This window comes from Pistacia vera, unplaced genomic scaffold, assembly GCF_008641045.1.
Source record: "Pistacia vera cultivar Batoury unplaced genomic scaffold, PisVer_v2 Contig140, whole genome shotgun sequence".
In the NCBI taxonomy this organism is placed as follows: domain Eukaryota; kingdom Viridiplantae; phylum Streptophyta; class Magnoliopsida; order Sapindales; family Anacardiaceae; genus Pistacia; species Pistacia vera.
The window spans coordinates 1,020,559-1,037,034 of NW_022195467.1; the positions used below are offsets into that span (position 1 = coordinate 1,020,559).

The window sequence follows — 16,476 nt, forward strand, 5'->3', positions numbered from 1 at the left end:
TTTTCTATAGCATTTTAACAATGTTACGAAAAACCTATCTATAACATTTAAAAAAATGTTATAAATTTGTTATCTATAACATTTTAAGTATCTATAACATTTTAAGGATGTTACAAAAAAACTAACCTATAACAATATAAGAATGTTATGAAAAAATAATTTATAGCATTTATAGAGTGTAAGCTAAAATCATTTATAGTTATGATTAAGTGCTATAGTATACTCAAGAATAGCATTTTATTACACTTATTGAAAGTTCATTTATAACTTTCAATAAGTGCAACAAAATAATTAGTAATAACAAGTTTTAAGTGTTACCAAAGCCTCATTTTTTGGTAACATGAGCTTTAATAGCATACTCATTAATGCTACCCTTTACCCTAGTTAGTAAATACGGGTACGGCAAAAAAACGATACGGAAATTTTACGGGTATAATACGGCAAACAATGAAAAATACGTTTATAAAAATTCGGCCATAAAATTTGGATACGGAAAAAATACGGTACGGGTTTAATACGGTGCATTGTCAATAATACGTTTTGAAAAATACTGCAATATCAATCTTAGTTTTAATACTTTTATGGATTACTTGACTAAAATCAATATAGTATTTTAAATGTAAAGTATTCAATTAACCAATAACACAAATATATAATATATAACTGATATTTAAATTATAGTCTCCAGACTCAAACACAATATGTAGCAATGATTCTTTACTAATTTAAAACTTGATAAGTTTGTATGCGTTTGGTTTAATATTTTTATCCCTATTCTGGATCCTATTTTTCAAATAGCGTTTGGTACAATATTCTCAAAATATTACCCTATTTTTTTTATTACATTTTAACCCCATAAGGTTATTAATTTCACTAAATACCCCCTGAAAAAAAAGTTTAAAAATTAACAAAAATACCCCCATTAACCCAACTTGTCAGATTCCGGCAACCACCGTCGGTGATAGCCGGAATCTGTACAACGGCCAAACTTCCGACCAGAAATGGCCGGAAGTTCACCGCTGTGGCCTTTTCCGGCCAGATCCACCACGGATCTGGCCGGAAAAGGCCAGATCTGGCCGTCGTGACGGCCAAAGAAATGGCCGTCGTTGACGGTCAACGACGGCCAATCTTGGCCGTCGTTGACCGAAAACGACGGCCACTACTTTGGCGTCGCTGACAGCCAAAGATGGCCGTCGTTTGGCCTTTTCCGGCCGTCGACGGCCAAAACAAACCGTAGATCGGCCTTTTCCGGCCAGATCCACCATGGATCTAGCCGGAAAAGGCCATAACGACGTGTTACGGCACAGATCCGACAAGTCTTGCCGTAACGAAATTTTCCGGCCAGATTCCGGCGGTGGTGGCGGATATGACACTGCAGATGGTGGGGGTGTTTTTGTCATTTTACATTAGGGTCTTTAGTAAATTAGTAAACCTAGGGCTTTTTTATAAATTTTTAAAATTTACCTCGTAATACCCATATCAATAACCCAATACTATCCCTAAAATCCTATCCAAAATACTAAACCAACGCACCCAAATATTAAATGCAACCAATTTTAACTTTCTATATCCATTAAATTATTTAAATCAAAAACTAAAATTTGTCCACAAATCTATAAAAGATTAGTGTTACAATAGTCTAACTATTATTTTATACCTATAATATATGACAGTTTTTTTTCATAATAAATTATTATTTTAATTTCATTAATCCAATCTAATTTATTAGATAGCATGGAAATAATTTAAAATATGAAATGTGTTTTGACTCAATATCATAATTAAGCAAATTACTATTTAATTCAAGAAAATTATTCATCACAAAATGAATACAAAGAGGTAAGTGAAAACGTAAAATATACATATTACTTTTGAGTTTAAAATGTAAAGGTGTCAGGTGTGGGGGAATAGGGGGGAAAGTGGATGTCTTTGGGCGGGTTAGTTTTTGTATTCCCCCCCTTTTAAAACGATGTCGTTATACTCCAATAATTCACGAATAATTCGGCAGTCCTTTATAAAATACGTAAATACGCATTTTATATGCGTATTTACTAACTAGGCCCTTTACTTTTGGTAACACTTTTTGTATGTTACCATAGATCATTTTTGTTGTTGTATAACATAGTTCTTTCCATCTAGTCTTAGGGCATCATATTGAATCTTCACAAGGTTCAGCATTTCCAAAAGCTATTCGCTAATAAGAGTAACGTAATTAGTGTACATGTCATATTAACCTATAAAAAGATCATATATTAATCTCAGAAAAAGCTTTAAAGCTTTAGCTATTAAGGTAAAAGAATCATATTAGGACTTTAGGTTCCTTAGAATATTGTATAACTTAGAATTTTACTTTATCCTACAACGATAAGTAATTTTCTTTCCTGAATCCTCATTTTTTGGATGCATGTCATAGGATGCATTCAAGCATCCAAAAACAATAATGAAAATATAAATATAAAAGGCGATAATTGTAAAGGAACAATAAATTGCATAAAAAAAAAAAAGAATAATAAAATGACATTAATAACAATAAATTGCGTGTAATAAAAGAAAAGCAATGATTAGAGTTAGAACTTCAAATTCTAATACCAGAATCTTGAAACTTAGAAGTTTAGGTTTTGAATCCATATACCAAAATCACAGCCCAAGACTTTAGGTTTTGACATTTGAAACTTCAGACTCTAACATAAAAATCAAAATTTTAAATTCAAAACTTTAAGTTCATGATTGGGGACTAATTCTTAGAATTTAGGGTTCTTTTATCATTTCTATTTACAAACTTCATTTTGCCATGATTTTTGATGTCTCTAGTAATATAATAGAAGTCAAAGAAATAAATACATAATGCAATTAAGTCAAAGAATAATAAAATAACAATAATAACAATAAATTGCACGTAATAAAAGGAAAGCAATGATTAGAGTTAAAACTTCAAGTTCTGATATCAGAATCTTGAAACTTAGAACTTCAGGTTTTGAATCCATATATCAAAATCACAGCCCATGACTTCAGGTTTTGACATTTGAAACTTCAGACTCCAACATAAAAATCAAAATTTTAAATTCAAAACTTCAAGTTCATGATTGGGGATGATTCTTAGAATTCAAGATTCATTTATCATTTCTATTTACAAACTTCATTGTTAAATAAGTGAAGCATGCGACGTCGTTTAGACCAGGTAACAAAACGCTGTCGTTTTGTCTATCAGTCCAAATGAATCACAACCATCAAAGTTAAAGAGAATCCAATGGCTCAAATGCAATCAGAGGTCAACAGTATAAAAAGGGACTATTCACGCATTTGGCAGACAGATTGAGTTAAGGGTCTTCATTTTGTTTTCTCTGTAAAATCGTTTCATCTGGGTTAGGGTTTCACGTTCATTCTAGTTCTTCTCTGTGTGAATCTCTCTAGAGTCTTGTTTGAGGGCAGGGGTTCCTTAAAGGGTATAGAATACTCTAGGATTTGTTGGGATTTGTGGGATACAGGGAAGTGAATGAGTGTTTGATTTTGTGGTTGACAGTGAAGAAGATTCATCTGTAAATTGTAATCTTTGAAGTGATCAATACTAGTGCAGCGAGCTCCATATTCTGGAGTTCAACGTGGATGTAACTTGTTCTATATTGAACAAGCGAACCACGATATATCTTGTGTTGTGTGATTGTTCGTTGTTCTTGCATTTCTGTTTTGTATTGTGACTAATCTTGCAGGTAGAAAGATTGGTATTGATTTGCACAGTGGTATCAGAGCCTTTTAGGTCTAAATCGAGTCTAGGGTTAGAAATCGTTCAACTCTTGACGAACTCAAAAATTAGGTTTGTCAGATTTTGGGGGTTTTTCGATTTAAAGGTTCCTAGATCATTAGGCTATCAAATCTTGTTGAGTCTTGGGACTAATTCGTGAGATTAGTTCACATACATAAGGGATCGGCGAAAATAGGGCAAAATCAAAATTAGGGTTTTGTCAAGATTTGGGGGTTTTCTTTTTTAATTAGGGTTTTGAATATCTTTTGAGTTTGTTTAAGGGTATATAGGCTGGAAAACCAGTGACTGTCTTAAAAACTGCCTGGCAGTATTTGGCAACTTTTGGTGTAACAAAGCCATGTACTCCTTATACTGCTCTGTCTTGTCATTGTAAATATGATGAACACTACCACGCGTGTAGAGATATCCCAATATGATGGGAAGATGGATTTCAATACCTGGAAGAAAAAGATGAAGCCACTTTTATCCCACAACAAGGTGGGAATAACAATGGAGAAAGATGAAACCAAGTGGTAAGAAGAAAAGACGAAAAAGAAAGCAGAGATAGATGAAAAAGCATACAATCTGATAATCATGAATTTATCAGATAGTGTTCTGCGAAAAGTGGATGGTCTTGACACACCAATAGAGCTTTAGGGTAAACTCGAAACTCTGTATGCATTGAAATCTGCTCCTAATTTAGCATTCTTGAAAGGTGCTCTGTTTTCTTATAGAATGGATGCCTCTAAGTCATTAGAAGAAAATTTAGATGAATTTCTAAAAATGACATTAGTGCTAAAAGGAACTGATCAGGAATTAGGAGATTCTAGTCTTGCAATGATTTTGTTAAATTCTCTTCCTGATGAATATTTAGTAGTAAAGAATGCATTACAGTACACTGGTACAGTCCCTAGTGTAGATCTAATAATGGCTGGCTTAAAATCCAGAGAACTAGAGTTGAAAATACAAAAGAGAAATGGGAATAATCTCTTTGTAAAAGGAAAACAAGATACTGGTCATTTTGGTAAAGATACTGGAAATGGGGTTCAACAAAACTTAGGGCCAAAGAATAAGAAGAAAGGCAAAGGCTATAATAACAATAAGTCTAAGTCAGAGACTAGAAAGTGCTTCCATTGTAACAAACCTGGTCACATAAAAAAGAATTGCTATGATTGGATTAGGAAGCAAAAGCAGAATTATACAGAGAGTAACCTAGCATCCTCTAATAACAGCTTTGAAATCACTGAAGCCCTTACTGTGTCCAGTTCTAAAATTGCTAATGAATGGGTGCTAGACTCAGGATGTTCCTTTCATATGAGCCCTAACAAAATCTGGTTTNATAAAGGAGAGTAAGTTTGTGGATTTACCAACGGACGTTCTACATCGACAAATATGGAACTTAAGCTGTACTCTGTCTCAAAGGAGAGTAAGTTTGTGGATTTACCAACGGACGTTCTACATCGACAAATATGGAACTTAAGCTGTACTCTGTCTCAGGAGAATAAATGTGAGGAAACAAGTTTTCATCGTCTTTAGTTGTATCCAACATTAGTTTATCGACCATCTCTTTCATGGGAAGTTCAGCTTCACCATATTTCTCCAAAAGTCCTTTGAACCTGTGGCTCAAACGCTCAGCCTGAGAAAGAAAAATGGTATAGAGAATTTATTCTAATATGTATTCACAGGTAAGAAAATTTAAGTATAAAATGCAAGAATTGGCAATTGAATCGATTGAGTTGTATAAAACATATTACCTTAGGCCATGGAGAGTCCAACCTTCCATTTGTTAGTACATGGATTCCCGGTGAAACCTCTGTCACAAAACTTTTACTTTCTGGTCTGTTGGTTATGTACACCATGGACTTGGAATAAATGTCAGCTATTACCAGGTTAAACCCATTATACTGATCTATCTCCTTCACGAAATCCTCTGCAAAATCCATGGGACTTTTCTTGCTCTGCAAAAAGGAAAGTTTTGACGATTATCCAAAGTTTTTAAAAGAATCATTTTAGCAAAAGAAACTAGTCCCCTTGAACCTTAGTGAATTCCTTCAAACAAACATCAAGATAGCAATTTTCATTCAATAACTTAAGGGAAACATTAATCTGTTAGGATTCCAATATCTTATTATTTTATATTGCATACAAACTATTAATGGTTAATTTTATTATAAAGGGAAGAATAAACGTATAATTTTCCCAAATCTCTCTCTAAATTCTCCCTGCTGTTCTATTTTCTCTCTAAAATGTCTCTTCTTATTCCCTTTTCATTAAAATCTTCACAAAAAGCCCTAAAATTTTGGTATCAGAGCACTTTCCTGGTTGCCTAAATATGAACCATAAAGAAGTTGAAGATAAGGTTAACTCTTTGACCCACCAAATAGAATTACTACCTGATATATTAGAGCGTACTTGCACAAGTCTAGATAAACTGCAACCTGCAGAAAATGTTTCACAACATGGCCATCCTTGCCAGACACAAGTACATACTTGGAGGTGTCAAATTACAAGGACTCACTAAACAAACTGACTTTCCATGACCCAATTGCATGGATATTTCTTGGAGCAATATCAATGGGTTACGGTGTTACTGAGGTACTTATGATGACTTTGGTTGCGTGAATGCTGATGCCTCCAGTATTAATTTGAGTGATGACAATGGCAGTGGATTAGAAGTCTTTGTTATAGATCCTGGATGATGATTTGATTTGGCTTGTGCTTGAGGAAAAGCCTTCTTTCAAGGGGCAAGGAATGCTGTGATTCCATTATCTTAGTATTAGATTAGGATTAAGTTTTTTTTTAACTGTTTACATTTAATTTTCCCATACCTCACTCAAAATTCTCCCTGTTTGTTCTGTTTTCTAGCTAAAGAGTCTCTTCTTGTCCCCATTTCATTTGATTCTTCACAAAAAAAAAAAAACATAATCACCAGGAAACTGTTCTAGACAAAGGCCTCTAATTATCCCTTAATGGCACGAAGCAAAAATCTCAAACATATCACCAGCATAAACATTTGATAAACCAAAAGCAAACCCTAAAATAATCAAACATAAAACTCCCGTAACCAAACAGTAAGTACCTGCAAAAAACGAACAGGAAGGTCTCCTCTGCTCTTAGCTTGAGGGATTGATTGAATCTCCCTAACATTAGTAAGAAAAGCAAATTTACCATGTTTAGAAGAAGCCAACCATGTCCCACCAGCCATCTCATCTTTCCCTCCCAGAATCTCTCCTCCTTCCCACCATTCCAATGGCTTGGTAGGCCTTGCAAAAAACAAAACCCACAAATCAAACAACAAAATCAACCCATAAAACCATATCAGATTCTGAAATGAGTGATTACCGGTTGTGATACTCGTCTCTGTTAAGTAGTAAAAGAAAAGGGTAAAGTGGGTGAGCTTCCCACATAAACACTGCTATACACATGGCTTTTGCTTGCTTTTTAATTGTTACTTGATGTGGCTGTTTCTGTTTGTGTAAAATGAAAAGGTCGAGTCCTCTGCCTTCTTCTTACAGGACGTTACTTCCGGTATCGGTTTTGCCACTTCCCCAGACCGAATCTTGAGACGTGTTGGTTGGACGTACTTGACAAGTACAAGTGGGTTGTTGGCCAAGTAGGCCATGCCAAGTTTGGCATTCCAAATCCAAGACTATGCCTTAACATGTGCTAATTTAATTATTATTTCTTTTACATTTTCACAAATTCAAGACAGCAACTAATAAAATTATCTATATTAATGCTATTATGACAATACATTTTACAAAATTTGTTATCATAAATAATTTGGATCAATCAAATAAAGAATGAATAAATATTGTTGATATTTTGGATGGCCTATGGGTTTTGGTTGAGTGAGAAAATGGGAATGGGTTTGATAATGCAACTCTAGCATCTACAAAATGAGGAAAAAAAAAAGTCATTAAGAAGGTGGCCAATAAGTAGTGGTGATCGGGTCCAGGTACCCACCCTTTTTCCAAGGAATTAGAATTGAAGCTGGACGGTTCCAGATATCTAGGAAAATTATGAAAACCCCCTACTATCACAAAAAATGACACATATACCCTTTGAAAATTACAAACACACCCCCATAGTTTTCAAAAATTACAAATACACCATTAGTACCCATCGGGTCCACCTCGAGAACCTGAAGATCGATTCTGGTTCCAATTCCTGAAGTGGTGAAACTAGAACCGGAACTGGAACCCCACAGTGCCGGTTCCACCAAATTTGGAATTGGAATTGACACTTTCCATGCTCGTTCCGAGTAGGAGCTAAAACTAGAACCACAAGCACCCACCGGTTCCGGCTCTATCGGATTTCTTGCTCACCCCTACCAATAAGGGTGTTTTGGCCTTGCAAATACTCACTTGGTAAACTTACTAAAATTAAGATTATTCTTGAAGTGTATGCATTCTTTAAAATAAAAACATTATATGAAAAGTACACATCTCTGTCACTGAATTGTAACCTTTAGTACTATTTTTCCCAATTAGAATAAGTCTTCTACTTCATCCTATTAGGCACCTCTTGAAATCGATGTAAACCTCTGTCATCAAGGGTTTATGTTGATGTTATGCCTGAGAAATCAAGGGCTGACATGGGAAATCACGTGATAGAGTGTGACCTGCTCCCGTCAGAATTGTAAGCGCACGCCAGGCTTGCTAGACGTTGTGGAGACCCCACGTGTCCATTCTCTGCTCCAAATCGCGTGAAAGCAGTTTGGAAGGTGGGCAATGTGACGTAAAGCCGGATTTTGTCTTGACATTCACACCAACCCATGGATTTAATGATGATTACTTGCGCTCATCTCACTATAAAAAGGGGAAGACCCCTTCATTGAGGGGATTCGGCCTTTTTACACTCTGAACTATCTCTCTCTCTCTCTCTCTCTTGTATCTTTGTGTTTACTTTTCCCTAATCATTTGTAAGTCAGTCCGCTGTTGCGACCTGACCCACAATACTAATACAACTATCAGTGGACGTAGGGCCTACTACCTTAGCATCCGAACCACTTTAAAAAGCTCTTATTATTGCATTTACTCTACACGTTATCCGTACCCACGTATGTCTCTTGGCCAACCAACGTTACTCACGTGTCGATTAGTTGGTGTCAAAATCAGGCATCAACAGTTTGACGCTAGAAGGAGGGCCCTATTTAGTGTTCATCCTTCATCAGGAGAATCTCTAACCTACTGGTCCTACAGGAACAAATGGCCTGCCAATCTGAACCTGAGCAAGTCAACCAGCGCATTGAGGGAGTTCCCTTAACCCAGGGGGATACCTCTTCCAGGATACTTCCAGTTCCACAAAATGCTGCAGTGGATATCCCAGCAGTTTCGTAGCTTGACCCGCCATCAGAAGCTACCTGGAGAGGTTTGACAATATTCTCCAGACGGTCAACGAAAGGCTGGACCGTTTGGACCAAGGCGTGCCATCTAGAACAGCTGGGGCGGTGCAACTGCAAAAAACGTCTGCAGGTCACACAAAAGCACGGCAAAGGGAAATAGCCCGTGCTGCGAGCACTACAGTGTGTAGATGTAAGGGTAAGCAAGTGGCAAAAAGCAAGCCTACGGGCTCTAAAGGGCCAACAAACACAAACCGTGCCCCAGGCAAGGTGCCAGCAAAGTTAAGACTCGACGAAAAAGTGAATCCCGAGCTGTCCCATGCCACGTCGCAGATGAACCTAAGCGAAAGTGCTGGGCGGGGTGATTCTTATCACCGCCAACAGAACGATCTTGATCGTTGTCATGCGGGTGGTCCCCACACCTCGCGGGGCGGTTCGTACCACCACGAGGGTCGTAAAAATACCTCGCACCATCCATCGCCTTCACACGCCTCTAGCCAGCATGTGTTGAGAGCGGCCGGAAGTGCCAGTCGAGGCGAAGAGGAGTCCGACCTCCGGACTTTCCTAAACCATAATCGCGAGGGCCGGACTCACATGGGTGAAAGCAATCCCCAACTGGCTCCGCTACCACAAATTGAGGAGCTGCAGCGAGCTCTGGACAGGCGGAGAGAGCGGCAAAACGAGCAGGCCCATGTCGCCTCTGCATCCCCCTTCTCTCTCGAAGTGTTAGCTGCTCCACTCCCACCGGGGTTCAGAATGCCCGACATGCGGCCGTTTGATGGGAACCATGACCCACAGGATCATTTGTATGAGTTCAACGACCTGATAGAGCTCCACCAGGTTTCGGATCTTGTAAAATGTCGTTGTTTGGCCGTGACTCTAACTTCTCATGCCAAACGGTGGTTAAGTCGCTACCAGCGGGATCGATTAGTTCGTGGCCTCAGATGAGCACGACGTTCCTACGGCATTTCCAAGCAAATCGAAAGTTTTCGATGCCTTTGAGCTATCTCAGCAACATAAGGCAAGAAAGGGATGAATCCCTACAATCCTACATCGACCGTTTCCACAAGGAACTCAACAAGGTGGCTCATGCCCCCGAAGAGTCCATCTGAACACTCATAATAGTTGGAGTTCGCCTGCAAACTGACTTGTGGAAAGAATTACAGGCTGAGGACTATGTTTCCCTCACCAGATTCTATAACCTCGCGGAGAAATACCTCAGGATAGAAAATTCGCTAGCGGCACTCCGCTGTAGTGACTCCGGTGCTTCTGGCAGTATGTTTGAAAGCCGAAGGGCTGATCGCAGGGGGGCCGCCGATGATCAGCGAAAAGGGAAGAAACCTCGCTACGAGCCCAGAAAGTCCTATGCACCAGTTCCTCATCGCGATCGCGACAGGCACCAATATACTCCACTAAATGCCTCTGTATCCGCCATTCTTGATAAATCCGAAGAAGCCAGTCTGCTCGGAGAGCCCGAGCCCATGAAAACCCCTACGACAGCCAGAAATAATAAAAAGTACTGTCATTACAATCGGGACAATAGGCACCATACTGATGAGTGCCGAGCTCTGAAGCAAGCAATCGAAAAGCTTATCAAGAAGGGGCATTTCAAGGAATACATCGATGACTCTGCTCCCTCAAAAGAGAAAGATCGAGGGGAGCCGAGTAAGAAGCGCCGTGATCAGAAAGGGGTATTCAGTCTTAATTTGATTTTCGGGGGGTCGCACTTCGTTGGGAATTCGCGAGGTGTCCAAGAAAGGTATGCTTGCGAAGCACATCATGACCCCATTAGAGTAATGAATGCGGATCAGCGACCATGAAAGGTTCGCAGGGACGTGGAAATCTCCTTCTCTGAACAGGATGCAGCCAGGTTGCATCATCCCCATGACGACGCCCTTGTAATCACTCCCCTGATAGGGTGCTATAACACCCAGAGAATGTTAGTGGATAACGGAAGTGCTGTGAACATCTTGTTCGCATCCACTTTTGAAAGAATGAATCTGGACCAAGCTGACCTGAAGCCCGCCTCGTTCCCGCTATACGGATTCATGGGAGACCATCTACTCCCAAAGGGAACAATCTCACTACCAGTCACGCTGGGCGATTCTGACGAAGTGACCAAAGTAATTGAGTTCTTAGTGGTGGATTGCCCATCAGCCTTCAATGGGATCCTCGGGCGACCTCTGCTAAGATAGTTCAAGGCAGTCACTTCAATTTACCATCTGAAGATGAAGTTCCCCACCCCGACGGGGATTGGGGAAGTCAGTGGTTCTCAGCGCGCATCGCGCGACTGCTATGTAAAAGTGATCCAGATGGTGTACAAAGGAAAGGGCATCGCATGTGGCAATCACAGGCAGGCCATGGCGATCAGCAGGGTCGATCCACGACCCGGTCCAGCCGAGGACAACCTAGACCCTCGCATTCAAGGCTGCCCTTCCAGTGGGCCAGTTGAGGACCTGACTGAAGTGATGGTCGACCAGAAAGAGCCGAGCAGGGTGTTAAGAGTCTGTAAAAATCTCAATCTCCAGCTTGCTACCAAGCTAACAGGCTTCCTCAGGAAAAACATCGATGTGTTTGCATGGTCGCACGCAGATATGATCGGGATCAGCCCGGATGTCATTTGCCATGCATTAAATATCGATAGTGAAGCCAAACCAGTTCGCCAGAAACAAAAAGCGATGGATCCAGAGCGGTACTCCGCCCTAAAGCTAGAGGTGGACAACTCCTCAATAACGGGTCCATTCGGGAGGCACTATACCCAATCTGGGTCACCAACCCGGTCCTGGTAAAAAAGCCCAATGGTAAGTGGTGAACCTGCATCGACTTCAGCGACCTCAACAAAGCTTGCCCTAAGGACAGCTTCCCCTTGCCAAGAACTGACCAGCTCATGGATGCCACCTCGGGACACGAGCTGCTAAGTTTCATGGACGCATACTCGGGGTATAATCGGATTTCGATGTATGCGCCAGACGAAGAGCACACATCTTTTATTACAGATCGGGGACTGTATTGCTATAAGGTCATGCCCTTCGGCATCAAGAACGCTGGCGCGACCTACCAGCGGCTAGTTAACCGGATGTTCTCCGACCAGATCGGCAAGTCAATGGAGATCTACGTAGATGACATGTTGGTCCAATCCCATGTCGCTTCAAATCACGTAGCGCATCTCGCAGAGATCTTTGATATCCTCCGGCTGTATAGAATGAAACTGAACCCACTTAAGTGTTCATTCGGGGTATCCTCGGGTAAGTTCCTAGGGTACATGGTTAACCAGCGGGGAATAAAAGTCAACCCTGAAAAAATTCAAGCTCTCCTCGATATGGAAAGCCCGACCAGCAAAAAACAGGTCATGAGTCTTAACAGGCGGATAGCGGCACTTAGTCGTTTCATATCGAGGTTAACAAATCGCTGCTTGCCGTTTTTCAATGTTCTGAAGGCCAATAAGAAATTTGAATGGACTCCCGAATGTGAATAGGCGTTCCAGAGTATAAATGAACACCTCGGGAAGCCACCTCTCCTCTCCAAGCCTCTTCCACAAGAGATTTTGCCCCTGTACATGTCCGTCTCTCAGTTCGCGATCAGTGCAGCCTTAGTTCGAGAAGAGGAAAAAGTTCAATGGCCTGTTTACTATGCGAGCAAGCACTTGTCGGATGCTGAGATATGATATCCAGAAATGGAACGATTAGCCTATGCCCTACTGATCGCTTCCAGAAAGTTGCGACCTTAATTCCACGCCCATACGATCCACGTAATGACCAATTACCCCCTTAGGCAGGTCCTCCAGAAGCCAGAAGCCAGAAGCCTCGAGTAAACTACTCAAATGGGCCATGTAATTAAGCCAATTTGACCTGAAGTACAAGCCCAAGTCGACCATCAAAGGGCAAGCTGTTGCTAATTCATTTCAGAATTCTCTTATCTCCAGAATGAGTCAGAGCAACAGCCCAGCGAAGCCATCCAAGAGACCATTCAGAACCTATCGACCTGGAACCTCTATGTCGATGGGTCATCGACCAGGAAAAGGGTAGGAGCAGGCCTCCTCCTCTTGAGTCCCGAAGGGGCTCGCATTCACGGCATCCTGCGGTTCGGATTCAAGGCAACCAACAACGAAGTTGAGTACGAAGCTCTGCTCGCTGGATTACGGTTGGCCAGAAAAATGGGAGCAACCGCGATCAGCGTCCACAGCGACTCTATGCTGGTTGTCAGCTAAATCCTAGGAGAATACCAAGCCAAGGAAGAAAACATGATCCATTATCTGAAAGAAGCTAAAGCCGCGCTCGAACCATTCAAGCACTTCGTGATCACCCAGATCCCCAGAGATAGCAACTTTGTGGCGAATGCCTTGACAAAGATAGCCTCATCGTTGGACTCGGAGGCACCTGATAGCATTCCTATTCAGTTCATCGAGGCCCCGAGCATCAGCCCGACCGAACAGGCCATAAATGTAACATAATCAGATTCTTGGATGACGCCCATCTACTAGTATCTCAAGGATTGGATCTTGCTCGACGACAAGGTCGAGGCACGGGTCCTACGAACAAGATCTACTCGTTGCTCTATCATCGGAGACCAGCTGTATAGGTGAGGATTCAGTGTCCCTCTCCTCCGATGTGTGACTAGTGAAGAGGCAGATTATATCATGAGGGAAATTCATGAAGGGATCTGCGGTAATCACACCGCCGCGCGATCTCTCACGAACAAAGTTGTTTGCCAAGGGTATTATTGGCCCCGGATCCAAGAAGATACCCGCAATTTTGTCAAGACGTGTGACAGGTGTCAACAGTTCGCGAACATTCCGCGAGCCCCCTCTCATGAGCTGATAACGATGTCTAGCCCCTGGCCATTTTCCATGTGGGGGATCGACCTTATTGGTCCCATGCTAGTTGGAAAAGGGGGAGTTAAGTATGCCGTGGTCGCGGTAGACTATTTCACAAAATGGGTGAAAGCTAAACCGCTGGCCGCGATCATGACCAAAAAGCTAAAAGACTTCGTTTTCAAGAATATTGTTGCCTCTACGGAATTCCTCACACCCTCATCTCGAATAATGGAAAGCAATTCGATAACGAGGAGTTCAAGCAGTTCTGCGACGAGCTGGACATCCATAAAAAATTTACCTCAGTCACCAGACCGCAAGCAAATGGCCAAGTTGAAGCTATCAATAAGACCATCAAGCACACTCTAAAGGCCAAACTTGGGGCAGCCAAGGGAAATTGGGCCGATGATCTCCCTGAAGTCTTATAGGCATATAGGACAACTCTGAGAACTTCCACCTCAGAAACGCCCTTTTCGCTAGCCTATGGATTAAACCTAAAAATTACACTATATTCACATTCATGCGCAATGGTTGTAAATTGAATTCACTAATATGTTAAACATACCCTCTCGGGCTATGTTTTCCTATTCATCCTTATTAACCTTCCGCACCCAACAAATTGAAGGTTAATAATTCTNATCAATTCTGTAGCAGACGCCCTAGCAAAGATAGCCTCGTCGTTGGATTCAAAAGCTCTAGATAGCATTCCTGTTCGGTTTGTCGATGATTCAACTATTAGTTCAACCGAACAGGCCGTGAATGTGATGCAACCGGATTCCTAGATGACTCCCATTTTTCAGTACCTCAAGGATGGGACCTTGCCAGACGACAAGGTTAAGGCAAGGGTCATGCGAACAAGATCTGCTCGTTACACACTCATCAGGGACCAGCTGTATAGGAGAAGATTCAGTGCCCCTCTCCTCCGATGTGTAACTAGCGAAGAAGCATACTACATCATGAGGGAAATTCACGAAGGTATCTGCGGTAATCACACAGCTGCTCGATCTCTTGCGAACAAGGTTGTTCGTTAAGGGTATTATTGGCCCCGGATCCAAGAAGATACCTGTAATTTTGTCAAGAGGTGTGACAGGTGTCAACGGTTCGTGAACATTCCGCGAGCCCCCTCTCACGAGCTGATAACGATGTCTAGCCCCTGACCATTTTCCATGTGGGGGATCGACCTTATCGGTCCCATGCCAGTCAGAAAAGGGGGAGTTAAGTATGTTGTGGTCACGATAGACTATTTCACAAAATGGGTGGAAGCTGAACCGCTGGCCGCGATCACAACCAGAAAGCTGAAAGACTTCGTTTTCAAGAATATAGTGTGCCGCTACAGAATTCCTCACACCCTCATCTCGGATAATGGAAAGCAATTCGACAACGAGGAGTTCAAGCAGTTCTGCGACGAGCTGGGCATCCATAAAAAATTTACCTCAGTCGCCAGACTGCAAGCAAATGGCCAAGTTGAAGCTGTCAACAAGACCATCAAGCACACTCTAAAGGCCAAACTTGGGGTAGCAAAGGGAAATTGGGCCGATGACCTCCCCGAAGTCCTATGGCCATACAGGACAACTTCGAGAACTTCCACCTCAGAAACGCCCTTTTCGCTAGCCTATGGCTGCGAAGCAATGATTCCTGTGGAGGTAGGAGCTGGTTCTCTTCGGAGAGACATGTACGATGAGGTTGAAAACGAAGCACTTATGAGAGCGAGTCTGGATCTTGTTGAAGAGCACTACAGCAAGGCTTCGCTAAGGATAGCAGCCTACCAGCAACGTGCGAAGAGGTTCTTCGATTCAAAGGTCAAGCGAAGAGATTTCCAGGTCGGTGACCTTGTGCTAAAATAAGTTCTCCTCAGAACCAGGGAGCCAAGCACGGGAGTACTAGGACCGAACTAGGAAGGTCCGTACCAGGTTGACAAGCTGATCAGACCGGGGACTTACCATCTCAAAAGGCTGAACAGTTCCAAAGTACCCCGAGCTTGGAATGCCGAGCACCTCCGGCCATACTATCAGTAATCCCGAACTCAGCTCTCATTGTAAATTAGGTTTTGATTTTGTTAGTTTCCTTTTTCTTGTAAAATATTATCCTGTTCGCTTGTAACAATTCGCATGTAATATTGCCTATGTAAACAAACTGAACTGTAAACTGCACTCATGTATGATTAAGCGAACAGCAATTGAAAGCAAAATGTATTTCATTTATGTACAACAAAAACTGTTAGACCCTATTAATTCCTATTGGGTCAGCCTCATCGCACTATGCCTGGTTAGTTGGGGGTTTCATCGAAGCAGAACCCGAACCCTCTGACTGGTCGGATCCTCAGGCGGCTGCTGCTTTATCATCTTCCATCGCCAAGATCTGCAAGGCTTCCTGCCACTCCCTCAGGAGGTCGTACATATCCAGATGTGGGTTCTTTGGTCGCAGGGCATAGATGGACTCGATCACCCAGTCGATGGCCTTATCCTCGACCTCCTCTGACTGCCTCCGCATTTCTTCAGTTAGGGAAGCAACTTTTCCCCGACTCTCTTGGAGTTTGGCCTCAAGAGCTAGCCTTCCCTTTTCAGAGGCCTCCATTTCTTGTTC

At 41.7% G+C, this 16,476-nt stretch overlaps 1 protein-coding gene across 1 annotated transcript; it reads right to left on the minus strand.

Moving 5' to 3' along the window:
• Nucleotides 1–5,138: 5,138 nt before the first annotated feature.
• On the minus strand, nucleotides 5,139–7,337 carry LOC116123187 (transport and Golgi organization 2 homolog). The gene is made up of 4 exons (XM_031408995.1): nucleotides 7,082–7,337; nucleotides 6,819–7,002; nucleotides 5,494–5,697; nucleotides 5,139–5,375 (listed from the first exon to the last, which is right to left on the minus strand). Exons 1-4 carry the CDS (start codon nucleotides 7,162–7,164, stop codon nucleotides 5,139–5,141), a joined length of 708 nt encoding a protein of 235 aa, XP_031264855.1. The 5' UTR covers nucleotides 7,165–7,337.
• Nucleotides 7,338–16,476: the final 9,139 nt, after the last annotated feature.

Coding starts and splice junctions, on each gene's coding strand:
- LOC116123187 (XM_031408995.1), bottom strand. CDS start 7,164: ATGTGTATAGCAGTGTTTATGTGGGAAGCTCACCCACTTTACCCTTTT. Junction 7,003..7,081: donor AGAGACGAGTATCACAACCG/GTAATCACTCAT, acceptor GTTTTTTGCAAG/GCCTACCAAGCCATTGGAAT. Junction 5,698..6,818: donor TTCCTGTTCGTTTTTTGCAG/GTACTTACTGTT, acceptor TCCTTTTTGCAG/AGCAAGAAAAGTCCCATGGA.